The 27,043-nt window shown below is 41.2% G+C and overlaps 2 protein-coding genes across 6 annotated transcripts in view; one reads left to right on the top strand and one right to left on the bottom strand.

The window, feature by feature from the left end:
* Bbs2 (Bardet-Biedl syndrome 2) overlaps nucleotides 1–27,043 on the bottom strand; it is a 353,246-nt gene that overhangs the window by 205,982 nt on the left and 120,221 nt on the right. The window lies entirely within an intron of this gene.
* LOC142852273 (liver carboxylesterase 1-like) overlaps nucleotides 1–27,043 on the top strand; it is an 86,623-nt gene that overhangs the window by 53,258 nt on the left and 6,322 nt on the right. For 3 of the 5 annotated variants that reach the window (XM_075976894.1, XM_075976891.1, XM_075976892.1), the window contains 5 exons: nucleotides 9,732–9,794; nucleotides 13,181–13,326; nucleotides 14,555–14,667; nucleotides 15,392–15,472; nucleotides 15,964–16,111. In XM_075976894.1, the coding sequence (XP_075833009.1) occupies nucleotides 13,320–13,326; nucleotides 14,555–14,667; nucleotides 15,392–15,472; nucleotides 15,964–16,111 (349 nt within the window). In that variant the 5' untranslated portion in view covers nucleotides 9,732–9,794; nucleotides 13,181–13,319. Of the gene's footprint in view, nucleotides 1–6,002; nucleotides 6,076–9,731; nucleotides 9,795–13,180; nucleotides 13,327–14,526; nucleotides 14,668–15,391; nucleotides 15,473–15,963; nucleotides 16,112–27,043 lie in introns of those variants that run through there. The other 2 variants (XM_075976893.1, XM_075976895.1) reach the window with 2 other exon arrangements.

Below are 27,043 nucleotides of genomic sequence, written 5' to 3'. Positions count from 1 at the left end.
ATTTGTCTTTGGTTGAATGGGCAAAATATACTTTCAAGCTAATGCTGCCAGTGTGAAGAGTGTAACAGAGATTCTGGGTCAAAAATCAGATGAGCAATCATCTTAAAATGCGAGATTCCTGAGCGATTTTAGCAAATGACTTTAAGTAGTTATTCATTAATTATTGTAAATGTGAATTTATCACTGATCACAGATGGAAATGATTCTTGAGGGAAAAAAGCAAAGAGCAGTAACTTTCAGAGTTTCTTTTATTGTCTTTAAAAAATGTTTTCTATTTCTGAAAAGGATGGTTAAATTTTAGAGCTTTTTATTAAAAATATAATGACTTAAAAATACATGATTAAAAGTTATAAAAAAAGTGTTTTTAACAAAACAAGATTTTGTTCTCAAAAAAATAATAGATTGAGGTTTTTCCATCTCACTCATGGGGACCATAGGGACCATTCTAGTGCTTTTGCTTACTTAATAATTGTAGCTTAAAAACTACTCATATAAACCTCAGTTTTGCAGCTCTAAGCTTATAAACCTTGATTCTTAAATGTAGTTGGATTTGACTTGATTCAGACCTTTGTTTTGTTATGCTGCTGCTGAGAGGAATTTTAACTTTGACTTGTGTGTTTATTTTTAAAGGCTGAAGGATGTTTCTGTCTTTAAACCTGAAGACTGTATAGTAGGTCTGGCCCTGAATTATGCTTGAAGAGTGAGTCACACACTGAAAGGCTGTGTGGCCATTTCAGTTCATCCTTCACAGAATTGAGTTCACAGAATTCTTCTGGCTTGTAGCATGCTTAGAAAGCTGCCTCCTGTAGGTTGTTGGGGCTGACGTTCGTCATGGTCACTGCGTACCATATCTGTTTAATAGATGTTGGAGATTCAGGAGAGAGCAGTTTCCTTCACAGCAACTTTACATTGACATAGAAGAGTCAGTAAGCCCTGACCCCTAGAGAGATTTTCTTAAGTCCCCAGTGCTTGTAAAACTCATATGAAAGCCTGGCTATCAGTGTGATTTTTTTTTCAATCCTAAGGAGCCTGCATTGAATGCATTAATTGTTCATATATATACTAGAAAGCAAAGGGCCCTTTCCCTTTGATATCCACAAGGATTATACGTTGAAATGAAAGTATCTTTGGGCAGTGAATTAGAACTGCAGCCTTACTTACATAGAATGTGTGGTGTAGGTGGTTTAAGGAGCTTTACAAAGCCTTTCTTTGAAAATTTTTAAGTACTATTTGGTTGAAGATTCTGTGGGTCCTCCCCTCTTTTTTCCTGTTATAGACTTTATTAAAAGCTCTATGCCAAGTGCCCTTTTAGATCAGATGGGAGGTGGCAGAGGTCTAGTGCATTGTATTTTCTTTCTTCCATCCTGGTCTACTTAAGTTTGGCTGCTGGAAGAGGCTCTTCTTGATACTTCTAGGGCATTCGTGATTCTCTGCAGTTTCAAAGCTTTTTGGTTTTTCACACAAAATTTTAGCCTTTTCTTATAGTGAAGAATCGGGTTGGCTCTTTCCATGACAGCAAATACATTCCTATCACACTTTTGACTGCTCTGGCAGTACTGTAGTGCAGACAAGCAGACGTGCCAGCCAGCCTGCTAGGAAGCATTTGGTGGCACTAAGATGGCAGTGAGGAAGGAGTAAAATGGCGTCACCCCGAGCACTGTGAAGAGAGCTGGACTGCGGTTATTTTCTTAGTCCTGGAGACATCCTTAGAAGCACTGCTTCTCGCTCATGGATGCTCATTATTACCAGGAGAGAGAAATTCGGAGATTTTCCTAAATGCTTGTTAGCGCTTGTATCTAGACTTCACATACCACCTTTAAGAAATTGTATTAACACTTTGGAAAGACCTCTGATGTGTATTTTTTTTAGTGTATAAACTTGCTTGTTATATGGGATACATTTTTAGAAAATGTAGAACTGTACGTATCATTCTTGTGAGAATTTTTTTTTGTCTTATTCTAGTTTTTCATGGACTTTTGTTATTTTACATACGAAATACGCCAGTCTCACGTATTCTGCAGGGGAAGTGTGGTCAGAGTGGCGATGACAATGCTGCTTTTTCCATCCCCATCTCTTACAGGTTTGGAATTTTTGGAGCTGACCATGAAGTTTATCTAGCGTAGTCAGCTCATCCAGGTTAAGTAAAAGTAAGGTTTGCTGCAGTAAATAACTTCTCAAGGTCAGGGAACCAGAGGGTGGATCTCTGGGAAGCAACTGATACTGTTCTACATCCACAGCACCCAACTCCTGACCTGCATGCTGTCGGCATCAATTCCATTTTTATTTCCTCTTTGTTGACTGGCTGGTCAATTGAGCTTCCAGCAAAGTCAGTCTGTCTGTGCTGGAGCATCCTGACTCACAGAGGTGTCTGTTTTCAGAAATGACTTTCTGAGCTGTGCTTGCAGTCTTTCTGGGTTTGTGTTGAAGTTGATATATACTTATCAGTTTGTCTTTCGTAAACACACATTTAAAAATATGATCTTTCCTGCAAGTAGAGCTCTTAGGCTCATAGTGATGGTTGAACATGAAGAGTAAGGCACTCAGAGCTAGGATAGACCTGTACTCTCTGAAGGCATCCCCAGCAGCTAACTCCTCTACTCCAGCTATGAGAGACTGTTCAGGGGTGCCACTTCTGCCGGAGAAGGGAATTAGTAAAAGGCATTTAGCTGCCTTTCATTTGGGGCAGTTGTGCTTGAAAAAATAGCCTTGCCCCATGTTCTCCATTGCTTATATTTTTCAGTCCTGCTGACTGTATCTATGGTGACAGTACTAAGTGGTGCTTTCTGCAGTATTCCTCTGCTCTAACAGTAAAGTCAAAAGGTTTCCAGCCTTAAAACAGGTTTAGGAGAGAGCAAAGCTCCAAGCACTCTTAACAAAGGAATGCCTGACCAAATTACACTTAAAACAATTGGAAATCAGAGAAACTCTCTTCTGATGGTTGTTTCCACATGTTTAAAAAAATGAATTTTTGAGCTTCAAGAAGGAGCTGCAGTGAAATTAGGCCTCTTTTCTGTGACAGTCATCCTGGCTGATGCTCAGATGCCCTCAGCATAAGCACTGCTGCAGAGCAGAAGAACCTAGGATTCTTGACTGTGGTGTGAATGATCGACACTGTGTACCAGCAGGAATGAATATAAGTGTGGCATGTAAACTTTGTCCTAACAGCATTCCTTTTGCTTGCTAAGGGCTCACACTTAATCCTGTGGAAAACAAGTTGCTGGCTCTCACTTTGCTGACTGAGATACACCCTCTGCTAAACCCCTACCCTCAACCCCTGGCTCAGTGTCTAATGCCTGCTTCCCCTCCACCCCCAGAAGAGTAGAAGGCACAAGATCAGATAAAGCTCAGAAATATACTCCTAGCCCTGTTTCTTGTTACTGGTAGAGATTACTTCTGTGGGTTCTTTCAGAGGGTTTTGAGGGCCATAGAAAGGCATGCTTATAAGTGAGGCCATCGTTGATGTAAGGACAGGTTTAGAATCTGAAGTCCAAGATGAACTTGAAATGTTTTTTTTTTAATCCCCTAATGCACCCACCTTATTCCTCCCCTAGAGTGACCGTGGGTTCAGTTTTTAGATCTATTCATGTCTTTGGCTGAGGGCTCTGCTGCTGTTCTTTGAAGCCAGGCATACAGTGAACTATTAATATTCATTCCATTTGCAAAGCTAGATTGAAAAAGTTCTTTCTGCAGAATGTTTCACTTTCTTGTGTCTCCACAGTTTAGCCCAGCAATGTTCTGACTTTAGGGGGCAAGTGGATGCTCACAATTGTATTTTCTCTTTGGTGCTACCTCAGTGTTGGAGCAGCTGGCTGGCCCCCTTCCTTGCCTGATGTCTTCCAGTGTGATATCCTCATTTCTCCCAGCAAAAGGGGAGACAGGATGGCCAGCAGAGGCTCTGCTACCACAGTCAGGCACCCGTGTACATCATGGCCCCTCTCAACTGGGCGCAGGCCTGGACATAGTTTTTAAGTGTGATAGCAGTACTGATGAGGTTGTTTCTCTCTTCAGCCCCTTACACAGGCATGAAGGGGATGGCAGAACTTTGGGATTTGGAGGAAAGAAGAATCTTCAGAAAAGCATCATCATCATCATTAGTAGTAGTAGTAGTAGTATTTTATTGCCACCAATATCAAGATAATTGTTCAGTATTGTACTCATTTATATGATGTCATCCTTGTACCCTCTGTATGATGGCTCCAAAGCCTTTCAATAGCTGAGATGTGTGAACTGTTTCTCTTTCTTGAATATCTAGACATGGCTGGTAGGCAGGTAATAAGAATGCCCAGTACCCTTAAAAGGGGCAGAACTGGCTTTATTATAACACCAGTAGCATATGATTTAAGTAGCCCTCACTGGGCTGCAGTCCCTGTCATGGTATTCCTCAAGGTAGCAGCAACTCGATGTGCTAGCCATCCTCAGTCTGACACCTAGGTGTAGAACTGGGAAGACGCACCCGGTACTTTGTGCCCACATTTTTTTTTTTTAGACAGGGTTTCTCTGTAGCTGTGGTACCCATCCTGGAACTAGCTTTTGTAGACCAGACTGGCCTTGAACTCACAGAGTTCACCTGCCTCTGCCTCCCAAGTACTGGATTAAATACATGCACCACCACCGCTCGGCTTTGTGCCCACATTGTTTTTTGGTATCTCTGTAGCCTATACCACACCACTGTGCTGCTGCTTTGCTCACAGCTTTACTTGCCTCTGAAGTCTTTCTTGGTTTTTTTTTGCAGGGTGGGGTGCATTCGATACAGGGTTTCTCTGTGTAACCTTAACTGTCCTGGAACTCGCTGGCCCCGTTATTTTGTAAAACTGTCTTACAGAGTAGGACTCTCTGGGCCCCAACCTCATGGAAAAGTGTAGCTCCTGTGCTATAGGACTGTACACGATCTGGGACTAAGCTGGAGACTTAAAAACACACGCACACAGACACGGGGATACCGGTCATCCTTGATATAAGAATGGCAAGTTTATTGTGCTCCAGGGAAGCTTATATAGGGATCCTTAACTGATAGCCATGCCCTAGCTCTGGGGATCTTTCAGCTGCAGGCCTCACCAGAACCCACTCCCCTGCCTTCAGGGTCTCATGCTCAGAGCACAGGCACAGGTAAACAAGTTGTTTTGCTCAGTTCACTCTAGGGTCTGAGGCAGGTATAGAAAGTCAAGGGGCCAGAGGTCTGCAGCCCCCAACAGGAAAGGACAGATGTATTAAGGATGTTTTTGCCTTCTTTGGGGCTCCACCCTTTTAAAGAGGGAATGAGATTTTAATTTTCATTGGGAGAGCCAGAGCTTCCTGCACTTCTTCCTAATTGGGGATTCTTGCTGAGGTAAATGTTGACATTTCAGTTTCTCAGCTGTAAATAGGGTGGGAGGAGTCTAGGGGTGGAGTGGTGGTATTTAGCTTCTTTATTTTTAAAGAATTGGCCCCTTCTTTGGATGGCTTAAGTCCTTTCTGAATGGGACTATTCTGTGTTACAGAAAACTGGAAACCAAAACCCATTCCAAAAGCCAGTACAGTGTCTGTTTCTGGAAAGGAGGGGCAAATGGAAAAGTTAGGAATAGGCATATTACTCTGAGTGGGAGGGGGCTGATGTGCCTTCTCTGCTCAGAGGCTTCCCCTTGTTCTCCAGAGGCCTTTCAGATGAGAAAAGCACTTCTCCAGGATGAGGAGAGCCTCACAGAGTCCAGAGAGAAAGAAGCACATAGACAACGTCTGGCTAATCCCACCAGGCGAGAATAATAACACTATCAAAAATTTGAATATCAAAAATTTATTAAATACTGGTCAGAATGGTGGAAACTGGCCAGATCCATACCCGGGATTCCCAGATATGGCAATGAATTACATTAGGCGGGGGTTTATAAAGACCCACAAGTCTGTATATTAACCATCTTTATTCAGTCAGAGGCAAGCTTACATCTTGACCTACTTCCTGCCCATGTACCTCCTGCCTACATGTGATCAAGCACTTCCTGTGCAGTTGCGGCAACCAAGCTTGTTTACAGAAGTTTATTATCTTACATGAGCAGTGGTTCCCAGCATTCCAGGAAGTCCTTGGGCAAGAGGGGCTTACAGGTTAGAGGTATTTTTGTTTTATAGATCCCTTAAACATAGTAATTTATACTTAAAACGTAACTTTAGTTATCACGAGTCAAGGAAGAAAGTTGGATAACCTAGGCGGAGGCAGATCATGTTTCTGTCCAGCTATTTTTTTTTTCTGTTATGTTTTGGGTTTTGTTGCTTTGAGACAGTGTCTCACTCTGAGGCTCAGATTGGCTTTGAATTTGCAGCAATCCTCCCAAGTGCTGGGATTACGGTGGTGAGCTACCATACCTGGCCCTGTCCAGCTTCTGAGAAGGAAGGTGAGGAAGACAGAGTCTTTTTCCCACTTTGATGTTTATTTTTGCTTCATTATTTTATTTACGTGATAAAATACATTGTCTCCATCTGTAATTTAGTGATTTTGTTACTGTTACCAGAGTTGTTAAGAGTCAGTGCCTAGTTTGGGCTACCCATCCTCTATAGGCTAGTTAACAAAATAGGCATGAAGAGCAGATGGGAGAGGAACAAAGAGGAGCAAATCCATCTTCAAGGTCCTGACATGAGGTTTAGGTTTAAATAGAGAGCAAGATGTGTGCATAGCTAAGCAGCGCTAGTCCAGGTGTGCCCCTCTCTTCACTGTCTGGGCTCCAGTCTGTTCTGCAAGGTGGTCTGAGAAGTTGTTAGACCCGTGGAAAGTCTCTGTCTTGGGGACAGGTTGCCCCTTTGACTGGCACTAGGCTTCAGCCCATTTTCTCCCATCATGAGGTAGCTGGGGAAATTTGAATCTCTTGTGAGGGTGGGGTGGGAGAGTCTATTGTCTAATAGTTTGTTAGCCAGAGGGAGAGAAACTGTGTCTTTAGAATGTCTTTTTCATTTTTCATTATTTTTTTTCCTTAAGAGATGTGTTCTTGAATAGAAATTAATCACCACTAGATGGCACAAGACCCCCTCACTACTCTGTACTTGTTAATTTTTTTAAGATTCTTTTCAAGATAGGCTGCTCATGTATACTTTTTAAAAATATAATATGTATAACCCATTCTAATGTTTCCTTTTAGAAAGGAATAAAGGATAAAAATCTAAGATCAGAATAAATATAATTGCCATGTATATAACCAAAACTAACTTTCTAGAATAAGCGTTTTGTCTGACTTGCACAATATGGTGGTTCAGACTTGTAATACTTGTGGCCCTAGCTTGGCAGGCTGAAGCAGGAAAATTGGAAGTTTAGGGCAGCCTGGGAGAGAGAAGTGGACGGACCTGTCGGGGGTAGAGATTGAATACATACATATTGTCATTTTTGCCTAAATAATATGGTACATAAACTATTCATACAGCATTTATGTTGTGTGAATAATCTATGCTTTAAATTGTGCATAGGTTACATGTGAATACTGTGGTATCTTGGAAAGGGGTCTGGAACCAGTCTTCTAGCATTCTGAGGGATGGTTGTGCTGTGAGCTGTGTGCATCACAGAGAACAGGCAGCTTTTGAGGTACATAAAGGTGTGGTCTTTGTTCATATGTGGGTCATATCTGAAATCTGAGTCTCATGCACAAATACTTTAGTTAATTTGTTGATATTTAAAAACATAGCTTTTAAAAGACAAATAGCTTGCTCTGACCCCAAATGATGTCTATTCTCTTTTTTCTATAATAATCTTTTATCTTTGAAATTATAATATGATTGTCTCATTTACTCCCTTCCCTTTTCCTCCCTCCAGCCTCTCCTATGTAAAAGCTCCATCCCTAATTTTTCTTAAATTCCTAGCCCTTTTTTTCTGCCTGTTATTGCTGGTGTGTGTGTGTGTGTGAGAGAGAGAGAGAGAGAGAGACAGACAGACAGACAGACAGACAGACAGACAGACAGACAGACAGACAGAGAGGGATGTCGTCTTCAAATTTCATTCTTAGAAATTGAGGGCTCTGTTTCACGGTGAGAAGTATTTTGCTTTGCATTTGTTAGTACGTATGTATGTAAGAGAAGTCTGAGTGTAGGCACAGTTACAAGCAGATAAGTGTTGATCAGAGAAGCAAAGATGGAATATCAGACTCAACACACATATTGCTCTCTGCCTCAGCTAAAACAAAATTAAATTAAAATTAAAAATTAAGCTAAGCCTTGACAAATAGCAGCTTCTCCTCCCACCCTGCTTTGTTCAATCAGCTTTCTGTTGTAGCAGAGCATGGTCCCTGCCTACCTATCGTTTGTAATATCAATCCACGGTAATAGATGTATAGTTTTGTTTATGAATGGTGACACTGTGTACCTTTAATTTAGCTTTGGCTATTAAAGCCCTTAAAAGAAAGATAGTGAGTGGTCCCAACACAGTGGGACCCTGACTCAAAAACAGAGAATTCGTAATAAAAGTTTACTGACTTTTCCCCCATGGACAATGTATGTATATATTATAACTATGTCTTTTACCCCCCTTTCTTATACATGGAGTCCATTACATTTTAAAAAGGGGACTGAAGCCTCTCCCTACCCTTACCCACAGTCCTGTTATCAGTATAGATACAGTCTGCATTGAGTCCTAAGAGCTGCCCCGGGGTGGTCTTTCTGAAGGACTGTTTGCTGGGAGCTGGCTGCTCTTCGCCCATCCCAGTCCATCCTGCAGTTTGGAGTGTGAGCACAGGTATAGGAATCATGGGCCAATAGATAGAAATCTTGGAAATCTATGAACATTAATAATATCTTACCCAAATTATAGTCCTATATTGCCCTCCATCCACATTTGTTAACCAGAAGCTTAAGAACCAGGACTATTTGGTTGCTAAAATGTAAGTAATCAAAACTAACATGTAGAAAATTATCAAATACCTTTAAATTGAGCTTGTCATTTAAAACCTTTTGCATAATTCTTTTTATTACAGTTCCTCAAATTCCTTTTTAAATAAAGCATAACAGAAGCATTACAAGGAAAGCAGGTCATTTTAGAAATGTACAAATGCATGAATAGTGGACTTTGCCATACATTAACTGTGTCTTACATTGTAGGTGGAACTGGGGTGGATCTTAACTTGGAGTCTTCCATATTACAGCTAAAACTTTGATCTCAACACCAGAATATGTAATACTAATATTAGTTTTCTGTGTTCATATTTGGTCCCTGAGCTCCAAGCCTTGGAAAAGAAGTTTTCCATTTGTGTGGAAGGTGGGGCGTTGACCTCGAGTCTGCCTGCACGCATTTGTGGCTATTGCTGCAATCTCTTGTTGCCTCCCTCACCTGGCCTCATCTCAGGCAAATAAGGACAGAGCAAGAACAAGGAAGACTTCCTGGCTACCTTTTCTTAATGCCACCAACATATCTAGACTTAATCAGTATTAATGATAGAGCTGTGTATCGAGCCTTGAGGCCAAAAACTTGATTATATTATCTCGTTATTATACATAAGTCAACTGAGATTTAAGTTTCGCTAAATTAGTAAAGGGTAGTAAATGGAGGCGCTCGGATTTGGCAGGGACAGAGAGGGCGGGGAGGACATGGTTCCTAGTCTTCCAGTTTGACCTACAACTTCCTGTGTTGCTGAGAATGCCCTTGAACTGATACTCCTTTTCCTGCCTCCTTGGAGGTGGAAATTATAGCCGAGCACACCGTGTCAGATTCTTCTGATGATCTTTGTTCTGCAGTGTACTTCTGCTATTTGAAGATAACTTTGGTTGTGTCATTTTACCTCCTTTCCCAGGGCTTCCTGAAGAATGAGAAAGATAATGCCCTGTTATCTGCCATTGAAGAGTCCCGGAAGAGGGTAAGAAAACAACTAAAGTGCAGTGCTCACCAGTGGAGTGCAGGTCCAAGCTTTCTTTGTCACAGCATGATGGCAACATCTTATTTTATTATTTTATTTTGTTTTATGCTGTCATTTCTTTTTAGTTGGGGGGACATGTAGGAGTCAAAAAACAACTTTTGCAGGTCGATTATTTCCTTTTACTGTGTGGGTTTGGGGGTCAAACTTGGGTTTCCAGGTTGGCAGCAAGCACCTTTACCCATTGAGCTATCTTGCTAGCCCAATAACACCATGCTAACATTTTCTCAAATGCTTTTAAAATATATTTGGCACACTAAATGATGGCAAGTATATCAGCCAGAGCAGCCATTGTACATTTTTGCCTACCTCCACCCCTGCAAAATGCTCTCAATGGGTGTTTGCGGATGCTTTCATTCTGGGAGCGTATAGTAATTGTTAGGTGAGACTCCGAGGTACAGTAGGATAGATAAATGTGCATATTGTGCAAAAGTCTTCCTGGTTCCATTTCCTTTACTAACGAGAGTTATCTCCTTTGTTTCTGACAAGGATTACAGCCTTTCAGTAGCATCCCAGTTCAGTTTTGAAACTCCTGAGAGGTCTTTAGGGAGGAAGGAAAACAGGTTAGCTGTCAAATTTGACCTGACTCTGAGAAGGTGGCTTTTCTTGGAAGCACCTGTCAATCTGGCTGTTGTACCTCTCTGCTAAGGGAATCAGATGAGGAGCGCCTATTCTCTGTCTCAGTGTTTATTTAGCTCGGATGTCAAGTGAATGTGTTTGTGTATTATTTGTGTCATCTGAAAACCAAAAAGTAAGAAATGCTCCTACTCAGTATGCTGTGTTAGAGCTCTCTCCAAAGCTGAGCATCCTCAACAGGCTCACAGGAGTCTTGCCTTCTCTAGTGTGCAAGAAATGTTCCAAAGGCGGCAAGTGACCAATAAGAAAATTCTAAATTTCATTAATTACATTGTTGGAGGCAGTACTTAGTCTTGGAAATAGGGAAATTTATTTGATTTATATTTGAAGACATTTAAAAATGTTCACACTTTTGAATTTCTCACCAAAATTGATTGTCCTGCTATAAAAGACCAATGAAATTAAATTAGGATTCTTGAATGCCTCCAAACCATATTAATCCATTTACCCTGAGAATGTGTTTCTGAAATTGGCAGTCTCTAAATATTGTGCCATACTGAGACTAAATGTGCAGCCAGCCAAAACGTTTAGGTGACATGCCACAGCGCAAAATGTGTGCATATGTTTTTATGAGGGAGACATTCCAGTGTTGGGAGCCAGCCTGCGAGGACACCTCTGACTTGGCTGGACCCTAGAAGGTTGTTACTGAGCAAAAATCATTTTCAATAAAAAATGATTTAAAAAATCAGCAGCTTCTTGGCATTTTGGTGGCAGTTTTATATCTGAATAACTTGCCAGTGTCCCACTGAAATACCAGGAAAACAGGCTAGAAAACCACAAATATGTCCTTGTCACTCCCGTTTGGTGCATCTCAGCGAGCCAAAATGACACTCTCAGAGCACATGCAGTGTTTCTAAAAGCTGCAACAGCGCAGTAATAATCAGATATGAAGCCAAAGCTATTGCGCCCTTCCTTTTAGTAAAATAGGTGAGGAGCTCCCAACCTCTTCTTAATTCAGTCATCCAGTTTGATCCCTGCCTTCTTATCTTTACTGCGTTCTACAGGTAATGCTTTGCACACATAACAATAATAGTGATTCAAAATTAATTTGAATAGTTTTCTCCACTGCTTTGTTATTTTTTTTTTCTGTGGTTTTCCTTTTGATTTTCAGGTCTTCACATTCTCTTTCAACTTACCCCATACTCTTTTCTGTCTACTTCCTACCTTGCCTCAGGCCCTCGCTACGCTTTTCTCTAGGTTTTTATTTCTCTGTTGATTTCTCTTTGGTCAACATTCTTTTTTTAAAATCTAGTTCAGTAGTTTGGACTCTGCTATAAACCCAGTCGGCCACTGGTGGACCGTGGGTGGCTAGCTATCCATCCCTGAGTGGCGCACAGATTGGATCTTTCATTATCTCCGGTGTTATTAAGATAAGCTGGGGTGGTGTGGAAGAGAAGAGAATTTAATGTTGGGCCTTTGTTTTTATTTTATGCTCTATATCACACCACCGATGAATAGACTGACAGTGTTTAGGTTGCTGGCTGTTTGTAAATAAGTAGCCTGGCATCCTCCTTCAGACATATGAGCACTTGAGTCCCTAGAGTGTCCAGTTTTCAAAGCTGACCAGGATAGCTGAAGGGCTGGGAGTGGGTGTAGTTAATCCCCCCTGTTGTCACTTTAACTCTTACCTGATACTGGAATTCTGACCCCACTGTCCCCATCAGCTGAGCTGCCTCTACAGCTTTGCTGTTGGTTATTAACCAGAGACACGTCTCCGAGAGAAACCTGCTGATGCTGAATCCTTGGCCAGTGCCACAGCTTTGCCTTTGTCTTATTTGCTCTTGCAAACGCTTTATTCCACCTGCCCTGGTCCTCCTGCCGCTTGTACCCTGTACTTTGCTGTGCTGGGAGAGTCTCAGGGATAAAGAGGCAGTTGGTGTGCCACTAAGAAGAACTTGAAAAATAGTATGACTTCCTTGTGTGCACATTCTAGAGGGTCACATCTAGTGATAGCTTCTTTCCCCATTTTGACTCCACCTTCCTGATTCATCACATTTCTCTGTTAGAATGTAAACGGAGACTGGCTGCCCAGACCCAAATAATCACACAGAAACTATATTAATTACAATACTATTTGGCCAATGACTCAGGTATATTTCTAACTAGCTCTTACATCTTAAATTAACCCATTTCTATTATTTTATATTTTACCACGAGGAGGCTTGTGATTTACTGGTAAGGTTCTGGCGTCCTTTTCTTTCGGCAGCCACATGGCGTCTCTTTGACTCTGCTTACTCTCTCTGTTCAACTTCCCGCTTGGCTGTACTCTGCCAAACCATTGGCTAAAACAGCTTTTTTGTCAACCAGTAAAAGGAACACATACAGAAGGAAATCCCACATCAGTCAGAATGTACAGCCACTATGTTTATGTTTACATGTATGTACAGGAGACAAAGGTTTTCCCTGTGTATATTTCAACTCTGGCAAAGTGGCTGGTCTACTCTATACCCGACACTCATGTTGTGTGATTCTCAGTACAAAGAACAAAGCGGGGGAAAACTGTTTAAACTAATGTTTATTTCTCCCGTGTCTCCAGAGTACACTGTAGAAAGGGTACAGAATGTGCTGCCCTTCTTCCTAGTCATTTTCTGTTTGCATGTGTATTGTATCCGTTGTTCTTTTAGCCTATATTGTAACAAACTTAGTACATTGTAGAAAGAGTATATTTAAGAATATATTTATTTCTCTAATAGTTCTCCACAGTTTATGTGCATAACTATTACTGAGATCTCGGTGATGAGGATACTGCCCTGCTCCAGCATCCAGAACACATGAAGGGGGGGCTCTCCTCTCCCTGTCCTTCCCCCTCCTAGCTCTGACCAGGACCTGGTGATGTCAGGTATGTAGCATCTCCAGTCTTGTCCCTTCTGTTCCCTCCCTGTGGAACCCCCATTCTTACTATGTGCAAGGAAGAGTTTAGGACCTGGGGCATTAAACAGACAAGATTTCCTACGTTCTTAGAAACTGCTCTTCTGGTGGGGCGTAGTATCAGGAAAATAAATTGGTAAATTATGTTGTGATTCTGGCAGTGGCAGAGGAGAAAGCTGGTGAGGTGAGTGAGTGGTTTGTGTGAATAGCAGATTTAAGTCATGGCTAAAAGAGCCAAGTCATGCTAGAGGGAAATGAAGTCAGCTAACTAAAACCTAGCAATTTTCCCCTATAGCTGAAGAGGCCTTTTACAGGGGGACAGTGTGTTTGAAGTAGAAACAGTCAGGAGAGAAACAGGCTTGAGTCTGGGGAGCTGGAGAGTTTAAGATGGGTTAGCTATTGAAAGACAAGGGCAGTGACTCAGGATGAGAGACGGGTATACAGAAGGGTCTGAATGGAGCACTGACACCTGTTGAATTTATAAACATCCCTTTGATGTGAAAATAGGTTATAGAGAAGGGGCAGGGGCCGTGCAGAGACTACTGCGTGACCACAGCATAAGCAAGGCATTCTGGTGCAATGTGATGGGTCATGGCAGGGTAGAAGGAACGACCAGTAGGTGTGGCATCAGGAGCCTGAAGCTGAGCATTCTTACATTGAAGTTCAAGCATGAAGTAGACAGTGTAAACTAGAAGTGATGAATTGTTAAGCTCTCCTGTGGTTGACATCCTCCCTACAGCAAGTCCACACCTTTTAAATCTCACCAAAAAGTATCACCAACTGGGGTCAAAGTGTTCAGATGAGGCCACTTAAACCACACACACGTAACTATATAAAATTTATAAATTATAATCTATTTATAATTTCAAATTATGTACAAATTTATATACGTATGTAAAATTGCATATGATCTGTTACACACATACATATATATTTTACTTTGCTCAAGACCAATTCCCACAATACCCATTCCCTGTCAGTATTCTTTCTGGCTCCCTGGCACAGTTCTGTTTTTAACAACTCATAGATGTTGCCCCATTTAGGACCCCGACTTCCTGTGGCACAGCCGCATGAGTCCGTGTGCTGGCTAAGCACTGAGATGGGCAGAAAGTGGAGTCTGATGGTAGCTGGGGAAGGGTAATCACAGATGTTGCATTGTTCTCTTCCCTAGAGCTACTTTTTGCTTCCCACTGTGATAGATGGAGTGGTGCTGCCAAAGGCACCAGAAGAGATCCTGGCCGAGAAGAGTTTCAACACTGTGCCCTACATGGTGGGCATCACCAAGAAAGAGTTTGGCTGGAGCATGCCTATGGTGAGAACATATAGGACTCTTAGTGGTACCCATAGAGCCTCAGTCCACACACCCACCTCTTTGATCCTACGTGCTCTCTCTGGTCACAGTCTCCAACCAGACCAGAGAAACTGTCACCACTGTTATACTTCCATGGGAAGATTCTCCAGCATGGCCCAACTGCCCTCTGGGAAATACAGCCCTTAAAACCATCTCCCTAAATGCTGTCCTTCCTTACAGAATCTAAAATTCCCAGGCTGGGAGGGTCCATGGAGAGGACAGTGGTGCAGATGGAGTGATAAGGGGCATCTAAGGAACAGTAGTTGGAGTTCTGCAGGTCTACCTGCAAAAGGAGTGCACAGGTCATCAATGAAATTTAGTCATATGGTTGACTGGACTCTGGCTTCCATAGACACCTGAGCTGTAGGTCAGGGCTTGTATCCTCCCTGTAGTCCTAACACTGTCCTAACCTAAATACCACTCATTCTCTGAAGGATTAGTGTGTGTTTGTATTATATAAACTATATCTATAAAATATAATATATGCAATATATGTGGTATATGCATTCTCTTGTACTGCATATATTTCTAGATATAATCTCATTTTCTCATAGGTTATTTCTTCAAACATGAAATTTCACACCTAACAAGGCCTGGTAAAGGAACTTTCTTCTGTATTCGACCTTTTTTGTTTCTTCCTGTTAATTCCACACAATTCACAAACATTAATCATTGTGTTTAACAGATGATAGGCTTTCCACTTTCCGAAGACAAAATGGACGAGAAGAGGATCGCTTCCCTTCTTTGGCAGTCTTACCCGATCCTTGTAAGTGAACTGTGGGACTCAGCTGAGAAGCAAAGAAGTGGGGGTGCTTGCGTCCAAACACACACTAACTCTGTGGCTAAAAGTACTCATGTCTGTGTTTCAGCCCGCGTTTTCTAGTTTGCATACTTTAGTATAATGCAAAAAACTCATGTGTTGCTTGTTGTTTAAAAATTCCAGTATTTCCAGGATATATTGTTGGAAAAGCTGGCAAAAGATGGAAGCTATATTAAGCAAAACCCAGTTATCTAGGGCTTAGAGACCCAAGACTTCTGTAGGTAATTTTGGGGAGCCAAAGCAGACAGGTGGGCACCACAACATTTACCAAGTTTGAGTGCTTTGTCCTTCTGACACATGGGCCCCTACTATCTGTAGGTTCCTGAATGGTCTCAGCTCTGATAAAGAAAAGGTTATAACCAGCAAGTCTCATGAGCCATGTCTTTCTCATTCCCTTTCTCAGAAATGCTTTTCTGATCACTTTCTGTTCCTTTTAGAACATCTCTGAGAGTCTGATTCCAGCTGTCATTGAGAAGTATATTTCAGGGACAGACAACCCTATTAGAAAGAAAGACCTTCTCCAGGACTTAATGGGAGATGTGATGTTTGGTGCCCCATCTGTGATTGTGTCCCGCGGCCACAGAGGTGAGTCTCCATCTCATGTGTTGCATGGGAGAAGGATATAGGCTCACCACCTAGGCCTCCAACTCACCCACCTCTTGAAAGAGTCAGTTATGAAATCTGCTGAGGACCAGGTCTCAAAAGCAGGTTCCCTATGACCTGTATCTTCAGTTTCATTTCGGCCAGTAGGAGTCCATGAGAAAGTTGATCACAGGCAGTTTAGTCTAGGACATAGTCCCACAGAACTCTGTAGAAAGGTGAAGGGTCAACCTAGTGAGCTGGCTAGCATGTGACCACCTTAGATACATGCATCTTAGTGTTTTTCTTAAGACTTTTCTCTCTCAGCAGCTAAAGAGCGGTATGTATTCACCTCTCATTGGGTAAGAGATCTCCCACAGGGATTGTTAGATCTATGCTGCCTTTATTTGCCGCAAACATAAGCACAGTTGTTTCTAGTGGCCAGAAAATGGTACAGGCAAGTCCTGTTGATGTTTCATGTGCTTATCAGGCTGCCCAGAAATAGGCAATTAGTAAGAAGGTGTAATTGTTACTTCTCAGTACATAACAAAAAAAAATATGGCATATCAAAACTCAAGGGGAGGAGGCTTTACTAAAGTTCGGAGCCTCCGATTGTTTAGCCTGTGATGTTGGGAGAGTTGGATCAGCTCGCATCATGGGGGCATGTGAGTATTGAAGCTGTGTGGAACAGCAACAGGCATAGTCCCGGGTCATTATTGAGTATGGCCCCAGTGACCTACTTCCTACCAACAGGCCACGCCTTCCCAGCCAATAGTGTGTTAGAGATTGAATGCAACACTAGATAACAACATTAGCCATAGTGACCTATTGTCTCCGGAAACACTCCCACAAATACACAAGTGTGATTTGCAAGTTTTCTAAGTGTTTCTTAATTTAACTAAGATCCTAGAACCAAGTATCAAAGGTATCAATTACATTTGCCCAAACTGCTCCTTCTGGGAGGCTAAGATGATTTCCCAGCATTCCTTTCTGAAGTTGCAGTTACCAGTGAGAAACTGTAGGCATGAAGAAAGAATGGAGAGGGGGCTGGAGAGATGGCTCAGAGGTTAAGAGCATTGCCTGCTCTTCCGAAGGTCCTGAGTTCAATTCCCAGCAACCACATGGTGGCTCACAACCATCTGTAATGAGGTCTGGTGCCCTCTGCTGGCCTGCAGGCATACACACAGACAGAATATTGTATACATAATAAATAAATAAATATTTTAAAAAAATAAAAATAAAAAGAAGAAAGAATGGAGAATAGAACACAATGACACATTTTGAAAGACAAAAACTTTCTATCATTTATTAAATTGCAAATTGACAAATTTCACCTGCCAACTATGGTGCACACATTTTCTACTTGATTATGCCATGTTTAATAAATATATCAGCATATTAACACACACATTTCTTCAAATACTTACCATTTTCTACAGTGAGAAGACTTGAAATTTTCTCTCAGCTATTCTTAAATGCATGATTTTATCATTCGTATATATGACACTGTGGGTTGGGAAAGTAAAAAGACAAAGAATTCCTTCCTGCCTGAAACTTTTATTCCTTTCTTCATTCATCTTCCTCATTCATTGACCTCCAACCTCTTTACCCCAAGTTCTGTCTGTATGCTTTCTAGTAATCTCTATTCTACAATGAGCAGCAGCACATGAAATTTATCTTTCTATGTTCAGCTATTTAACATGGCACGATGCTCTCTGATCCACCCCACACTGTAAAAGTAACAGTTTCTTTCTTAACGTTAAAGGGCACTCCATTGTGGTGCTATTTTGTTTGCAATCTAACAAATAAAGCTTTCCTGAGGATCAGAGTGCAGAATTAATCCACTAGTTAGCCATAGAGACCAGGCCAAGGTGACACACACCTTTAATCCCAGCACTTAGGAGACAGAGGCAGATGGATATCTGTGAGTTCAAGGCTACCCTGGTCTGCACAAGATCGAGTCAGTCTAAAAGAGAAACAGATTCAGGAGGTGATGGATCCCACATTTAAACCCAAGAGTCACATACCTTTAATCCCAGCACTAGGGAGGTGGAGATGGGAAGGGATACAGCTGGACAGAGAGAGGAATATAAGGTGGGAGGAGACAAGAGCTCAGTTGCAGTCTGGAGAGAAAGTGGGAAATACCCTACAACAGATGGGCACAGGTGATCGCTTCTTAGGTATAACCCCAGAAGCACAGGCATTAAGGGCAACATTGAATAAATGGGACCTACTGAAACTGAGAAGCTTCTGTAAAGCAAAGGACACTGTCACTAAGACACAAAGGCAACCTACTGACTGGGAGAAGATCTTCACCAACCCCGCAACAGACAAAGGTCTGATCTCCAAAATATATAGAGAACTCAAGAAACTAGACTTTAAAATGCTAATTAACCCAATTAAAAAATGGGGCACTGAACTGAACAGAGAATTCTCAACAGAAGAACTTCAAATGGCCAAAAGACACTTAAGGTCGTGCTCAATTTCCTTAGCAATCAGGGAAATGCAAATCAAAACAACTTTGAGATACCATCTTACACCTGTCAGAATGGCTAAAGTCAAAAACAACAAGGATAGCCTTTGCTGGAGAGGCTGTGGAGGAAGGGGTACCCTCATCCATTGCTGGTGGGAATGCAATCTTGTGCAACCACTGTGGAAGTCAGTGTTTCGGTTTCTCAGGAAATTCGGGATCAACCTACCCCTGGACCCAGCAATACCACTCTTGGGAATTTACCCAAGAGATGCTCTATCACATGTCAAAAGCATTTGTTCAACTATGTTCATAGCAGTATTATTTGTAATAGCCAAAACCTGGAAACAACCTAGATGCCCTTCAATGGAAGAATGGATGAAGAAAGTATGGAATATATACACACTAGAGTACTACGCTGCGGTAAAAAACAATGACTTCTCGAATTTTGCATGCAAATGGATGGAAATAGAAAACACTATCCTGAGTGAGGTATCCCAGACCCAAAAAGAAGAACATGGGATGTACTCACTCATAATTGGAGATTCAGTCTGAGCATGCAGTCTGGGGATTCATAGAGTCAGGATTGTCCCTTCAGTCTGAGCACTGGTAGAAGTAAGAACACTATAGGGATGTTGCTCTGATTCTCTGGTTTCTCAGCTTTCACCTAATAATTGACTTCACATTTTTAGTATTAAGACCAATCAGAATTCATGCTACACTCCACTATCTACACAGAGGCATTTACCTTCTCCTCTGATGTTGATGGACGGAGTTAACTCTATAACTTGATTGTAGTGTGTGGTGCTACAGTGAGCATAGGACCCAGACATCTCAGAAAACTGTCCCCAAATATTTAAAGTAAACACCCAGTATGACACTGCTGGGCCATATTGTGACTCTGCTCTCAGTCTCTTAGGCACCCCCAGATAGTGATATTTTATTTGTGTTTAATAAATAAAGCTTGCCTGAATACCAGAGTGCAGAGCTAAGCCACTAGAGACCAGGGAGTAGTAGCACACACCTTTAGTCCCAGGACTCAAGACCACTCTGGGCTACATGAGATTGAATCTGTCTAGAAAGAGAAATAGCACTCACACAAAGGTGCTCCCTGGCCTCAGGAGTCACATGCCTTTAATCCCAGGAGACAGGAGTGGTATGACTGGATGGAGAGAGAGATATAAGGCAGGAGGAGACAGGAGCTCATTGAACTCCGAGGTTTGGTAGAGAGCATTACAGTCTACAGTCACGCTGAGGACAAATCACCCCTTTGTAGAGGTAAAAGCTCTCCAGTGGCTTGGTTGTTTGCTTTTCTGATTTTAAGCTTGAACCCCTATATCTGTTCCTTGGTTTTTACTATTTGTGCTACAGTACCACATCGCTGTTCCTTCTCCCCCAGCGGTATTTAAAGGATTCCCCTTTCTAAACATATTTACTATAATTTTCTACTTTCACTTCTCAATAAAACCGATTTGGATCATGGGGAAAGATTTTCATTATGATTTTAATTTGGATATTTTCAAATATTCAATAAGATAATAACAACTTTTCACCTATCCATGTCCCTTTTCTCTTTAGTATTTTTAATGTTTTAAATTGAAAAAGGATTGCATCACTTTCCCCCTCCCTTTTCTCCCTCTGTCTCTTCCCAGATACTCTGTCTCTAACCACCTAAGAATCATGAAAACTACCAGTATTGCATGGTACACATAAAAGTGCCCAAGGCACTCACTTATCAATGGCAGCCAACAGCCAATGGCAGCTGTCTAATTGGACTTAAAGCCCACTCATCAGGAGTGAAATCATACTTGGTACTGGAAACCTAGCCAGCTCCTAGGGTCTACTGATGTCCTGCACCTTAGAAAAACAATCTGTTATCTATTTTCATATATATATATCTATATATCTATCTCTCTCTCTCTCTCTCTCTCTCTCTATATATATATATATATATATATATATATATATATATATACATATATATATAGTCTCCTATTGAAAGATACTACTTCAGGCCTCTGGCCTCTTTTGTTCATTTTGAATTTATTTATTTGTTTCTTGCTATTACATATTTGAATTGTTCATATGGTCTTTGAATAGACACCTATCATATAGAAGAATCATAAATATATTTCTCTTCCAATGGTTGCCTCTGCATCCTGCTATTGGTTTCTTTCTGTGAAGAATTGTTTGATTTACTATTAATCCATTTGTCTGTTTCACTTGGTGTTCAGGGTGCTGGTGCTCAGTCTAAGCTACTGTTTTCCGTGGACAGAATTATTGTTTTTCCTTTTTGACTTCTACTTGTGATTGGGGTTTCTGAACTGACATTTGTCTTCTCTCCATTTTAGTTTCATGAATGTAGAAATTTGATTTTCTCAACAAAATTGAGTGAAGAGACCGCTTTATCTTATTTTATATTCTTGATGCCTTTGTAAAACAGCAGCCAGTACCTGCTTGTGTTGGGGTCTTTGCTATATCCCATTGTTCAATGTATGCACACGGGTAAAGCAACTACCACACAAACTGCACACTGTTTAGTGGATACAGAACAGAATTAAAGTCAGGCTCCAGCTTTGTTCTGACTTCTCACAATCATCTTGCTGACAAATTTTTTTAGGTAATTTTTCCTTCTATAAGGACAAATGGCATTGGAATTTGAGGACATATTTAATTAAATCAATAGATCACTGTGAGTACAATAGATATTTTTAAATTGATCCTTTCACTCCACGATCAGGAGATGTCTTTGTCTTTATTTGTGTGTTCATTTTCTTTAACCTACGAGCTAGTTTTCAGCATTCAGTGGTAGTACCACCTGGATTAAATTTAGGTTTATATTTCCACTGCCATCATTGTGTAAGTTTCTCAAGGCATCTGTGAAGTGTTCCAGATGTCTGTTGCTGGCACACAGGAGTCCAGCTGGCTGACTGACAATCCTTCAGGTCAAGGAGGCCAGAGCATTAAGAGAGAATTAAGTCCACAACTGCTAAGGATGGGTAAAATCGTCCCACCAATCCCCATCTTTGCAATTTGAAAATTAACATCAGAGAAAATGTGTACAAAGGAGCTAAACAGAATGTGCCCTCAGCAGGGGCAGCGATTTTAAAGATTTAACTATTTGTCACTTGCCCAGTCGCCAAGGAAATACTGGGTCCCCTTAACTGCCTCTATTCCTTCTCAGGTCTCCTATTCTTGTGCATATACTTGTTCATAGTAGTTTCTTATGACAGGCTCTATAGCTGTGGTCTCTGTTATAGTGTTTCTTCTTTTGTTTCTGGTTGTGAGTCTTTAAATTTATTTAAATTGATAAAAATTCTTTTGTGGCTAATAGGTTTATCAATTTAGGGTATTTTTACTTTTGTTCTTTCTGAAAAAAAAAAACAAAACAAAACCGCAGTGATGTTCACCTTTCTTATTTTTTAAATTCTTAAACTTCTGACTTTATCTTTACGATTTCTTTCCTCCTTTGAGTTTTCTTATAACTTTGGTATGTAATCTTAGGTTGTTTGAAACTTTTGCTCTCTTAATGAAGGTGTTTATTGCTATAAGCTTCCCTTATAGTTGCCCTCACTTTAACACAAAAGTGTTGGCAGGCTGCACTGTTTTCCTAATTAAATTGTCCACTTTTCATACATGTATATAATGTATTCTGATCTCTCTGCCACTTTTATTTCCTTCTGCCTCCTGCGACTCCCCCTTAGCTATATCCATTTCTTTACTGTTTTGCTTTGTGAGCCACTGAGTTTAACCGGAGCCACCTGTGTGACCATGGGTATGGAACTACCCAGTGGAGCCTGGTGGACTCACCTGAGGATAAACTTCAGATGGTAATGGCTCCCTCTCATCAGGAATCCATCAGTAGTCAGTGGTCCACCAGGGAGGAGTAAAGGCCTCATGAAACTCTTCCCTTCCAGGATCAGGTATCCTCTGGAGTCTTAGGCCAGGCAAGTGCAGCTTAGGCCAGGCAAGTGCAATTTAAGAATAATGAACACACCCGAAAGACAGTGTAATAAAATATATACTGCCATTCCAAAATGGTAGATTTGGGTCGCATAAAGCAGTAATGGGGATAAAAGAAGACTGAAAGATAGCAGGGCAATCATCAGGCCCTTTATATTCATGCCTACACCCATGGCATATTGCACCAGAAGGACAGAATCTACTCTACAGGCCTGGCAGTTGTGATGCATATAGCCTTTTTTAACATGTTTGAACTAGCCCTGCTTACTGTCTGTAGCTGTGCTCTGTTTTGGTGAAGTATTCCTTTCCTTTCTGACCATCTCCTAGGTTCTCTGTCCCCTCTCTGGCTTCATGCTCATAGCTTCATCTCAGGCTTTCATATAGACGGCTGATGTTTATTCAGATCTTGGCACACAATGTCTGCTTTTCCTTTAAATGCATGTCAAGGCTTCCACGAACCAACAATTTGCATTCTGTGTGCCTGCAGAAGCAGCATCACGGATAATGGCAAAGTCTAACCCCAAGTGGTGGAGCAGGCAGGCTCTGAGAAGACAGTTGTAGGAGCCCCTGAGGGCCTAGGTGTCAGAATGCAGGCAAACTCTCTTGTGGCTTGTGTGATTAGAACACCATGGAGAATTCTCTTCCCAAAATGAATTTTTACATTCTTAAGAGCAATAGGTAGGAACTAATAATAATATAGTAATAACTATTATTATATAATTATTATATATTATATGTAATTTAATAATAATAATTCCTATGATGCCCTAGAAATATTTTTCCTTCCAGATGAAAATGTATGGCTTATTTTTAAAATCTTAATCCTGTCATCCACTACAATTTCCTTGTCTCCAACATCAAATGGATTTTTGCCAGTAAACTGCATGATTTCTTATTGCTGTTTGATGCTGAGTTCACTGCAGATCAAGTTACCAGCATCTACCAAAACTTAGCCAGGCATGAATACCTTTCTGTTGGTAGTTTCCACCAACAACTTTATTAAAACCCCTTTAAACTCAGTCACAAACAAGTCACAGGCTGTGAACAGTGTAGACAAGTTCCTTACTGCCCACTGTCCAATAGTCTCTCCTAGACATTTCCAATGTGTTAACACTAAAACATGGCATTATTTACGGAGGTCACACTCTAGAACTAGCCTATAGGGTTACCAAAAACCAACTTAACAAACAAACAGAAAACACCCAAAATCTCGTAATGCTTTAAATAAGTTTACACTTTTCCTGGGCCAGACTCTGACAGTTTTTCTGCCTCTCCTTCCTGATGCTCCCTGAGTCTTAGGTGTGGGAGTTGTTTTGTTATCTGTTGATTGTACATCTTGTTTTACACAGCTTCTTAGTCTCATTGTCCCAATATGTTAGCAAGTCCACTGTTGTTTATGAGTTTTCTTCCTGAACGATCTGTCCATTATTGTAAATGTGTGTATTGAAGATCCATTATTGTTATGGCATCTCCCTTTGTTTCTGTTGAAAGGCTGATCCCAGTGAACACACCATCTGGACTACTAGTCTTTTTATTGTTAACACGTGACTTTAATAAGGAGCTTTAATACAATTTCCATAAATGGAAGGGATATATTAATTACAATAAATTAGAGGTTGGCATGGAAAATGTGTTGCTGTTTCTATAACCAAAATTCTGGTATAAACAAATAAAATCATAATATAAAAATTAATGTCTTGTTCACAAAAGGGCATATCAAAAAATAATTCATTCAGTATAGGAATTGAATCAGTGATAGTCATTTATAATAGTAAAACTAGAGTGTGCCCACCCACCTTGTCTGTCACTGTGACCACCAGTTAGGTAACAAGGGACATCATCAGTGCAGTCAGCTCCATGGATTCAGAGAAAGACTGCTGCTGACATTCAGCTCTTTAGTTGGAGTTTGTGTTATGTTTATACCTCTTAGGCTTTTTGTTTTCTTTCTTTTTTTCTTTTAGATTTTTTAGTTCATTTTACATCCCAGCCACAGTTTCCCCTCTCTCCCCTCTTCCCACTGCCCTCCACATCCCCCTCAACCAACTCCCATCCACTCTTACTTAATAGTAAGATCTCACGTGAGGAGTCAACCAAACCTGATACATGAAGCTGAGGCAGGACCAAGCCCCTCCCTCCTGCATCAAGGCTGGGCAAGGCATCCATCCCACTATAGGGAAGGGACTCCAAAAAGCACCTCCTGCACCAGGGATAGACCCTGGACCTACTGCCAGGGTCTCTCAAACAGATCAAATTACACAAGTGTCACCCACAAGCAGAGGGCCTAGTTAGCTCCCTTGTTGGCTCCCCAAGCTGTGAGTCTAGAGACCTCCAAGATTGTCCATGAGCTCCAGTCAACTGTCTCTGTGGATTTTTCTTGGTTTCTGTTATAGATAGGGGGTCAGTTTCCCTGGAGTCAACCTGATCTGAAGGCTGAGTGACAGAGTCCTGTACACATGGATGAGACCCTAGGGAGAGCTGTTCGCCTCTCTGTATATGCGCTCATCTCCAGGGGCACAAAGCACTAAAACTCTGACCCAGCACACCAAGACCTCCCAAAGGATGCTCAGAAAGACACTGTTGAGGCGGATCTCTGTGAGTTCGAGACCAGCCTGGTCTACAAGAGAAAGACACTGTTGGTGGGAAGGGTACCAACAGTGCAAGGAGACCAACCCAAAGTTCCTGAAGTTTTCTAAATTCTCCAGACACAGACTGATGTACAAAGATCAGCATATTCCCTGAGAGAAACCTGGAAACAAGCTCGGTTGTGGAGTTAATAGAGAAAATCATAAACCACTCCAGAAGGGTAAGGACATGTCAGAAGTTGCAAAGACCTCCAATGCTCACAGGTAGAAAGGATTTATATTGTTTTCATGGCCACCCAATACAGAAAGAACAGCGCAGATTCAGCATACTCTCTCAAAACATCCATATGACATTATTCATGAATCTACAGAGAGAAATTCTGAAATTCATACAGAAACAGAAGAGACGCTGAATGGACAAAGTAGCGTTGGGAGGAAACAAGAATGTTAGAGACATGGCAAAGCCCGATTTTAAAACTCACCAGTGTCTTAGTAACCAAATGAGCATGACACTGATATTACATTAGATGCTAGACCCATGGAATAAAATGGGAGGATCCCGAAGCAAATCCATGCTGTTAGAGACCATCGATTCTTTTTATTTATTTTTTAAAACAATCTTTTTAAATTTTACATTCCAATCCCAGCTGCCTCTCTGACCCCTTCCTCAATTCTTCTCATATTCCCCTACCCCAACCCCATCCATTCCTCAGAGAGGGTGAGGCCTCTCATGGGGGTCAACAAAGTCTATCATATCACTTGAGGCAGAACCAGGTCCCTTCCCCTGTATCTAGGCTGAGCACAGGTAATGGGTTCCAAAACGCATGTTCATGCACTAGGGATAAGTATTGGTTCCAAGGCCCCACAAACTGCCCAAACCACATAACTGTCACTCACATTCAGTGGGTCTAGTCCATTCCTATGCAGTTTCCCTAAAAGAAGACAATCGATTTTTGACCAAGCACAAAAATAAATAAAAAAATTAAAAAAAATATTTCAAGTGGTGCTGGGATAATGACTATCTACATTAAGAAAGTAGAAACGAGTTACCTATTTCTGTCCTGAACAAACTCAACTTAAAAGGAAACATAGTCTGCTAAAATGTATAAAACAATACAATTATTTCTTAAGTAAAACTCAAGAAATAAAAGCTAGAATTGGCACCCAAGCTTGTACCAAATAGAAAAGCTGTGTAAAAGAACATGTACAATCAGCAGATAAAGAAACAACTCCCACACTTAAGGCTCAGGAAGCATCAGGAGGAGGAGGCAGAAAGACTGTCAGAGTCAGAGGACCAGAAATTACACCTATGATGCCTCAACAATATGGCTGCTAAAATAAGGCCTGAACAATGATACTAGCAAGAGATGTGCTAACTTGGAAGGGAGGAACTTTCATGGGGTTCCACCCCAGACAAAGAAATACAGGCAACTGATGACTGCTCAAAGAGAGAGACCCAGCCTTTCCCGGGGATGAACCCCTAAGTGCTTATCCAAAGAAAGTAGTCAGCCTCGAATCGTATACACAAAAGGCACACTAAATAAACGTGTGTGTGTGTGTGTGTGTGTGTGTGTGTGTGAGAGAGAGAGAGAGAGAGAGAGAGAGAGAGAGAGAGAGAGAGAGAGAGAGAGAGAGAGAATGAGAATGATTCAAAAAAAGGAATTCACCAATATGAAAAGGATTTGGGGAGCGAAGAGAGGTTTCAGGGGAGGGATATGGTAGGGTTTGATGGATGAAAGGAAAGAGGGAAGTGATGTAATTATATTTTAATTTAAAATTTTTTAACTAAAAAAACTTAAGAAAGATCATGAACAGAAGGGTAGAAAATGATTGCCAGTCATTCATCTGAAGGAAGACAAATAATCAAACTTGTGACAGCTGATATTGGTTATCAACTTGTTTAGCTTGAGAAGACATCAGATG

Source organism: Microtus pennsylvanicus, chromosome 6 (assembly GCF_037038515.1).
Source record: "Microtus pennsylvanicus isolate mMicPen1 chromosome 6, mMicPen1.hap1, whole genome shotgun sequence".
Lineage (NCBI taxonomy): Eukaryota > Metazoa > Chordata > Mammalia > Rodentia > Cricetidae > Microtus > Microtus pennsylvanicus.
Note: the sequence above shows the minus strand (reverse complement) of the source record. Positions and strands in the feature narration are given on the sequence as shown.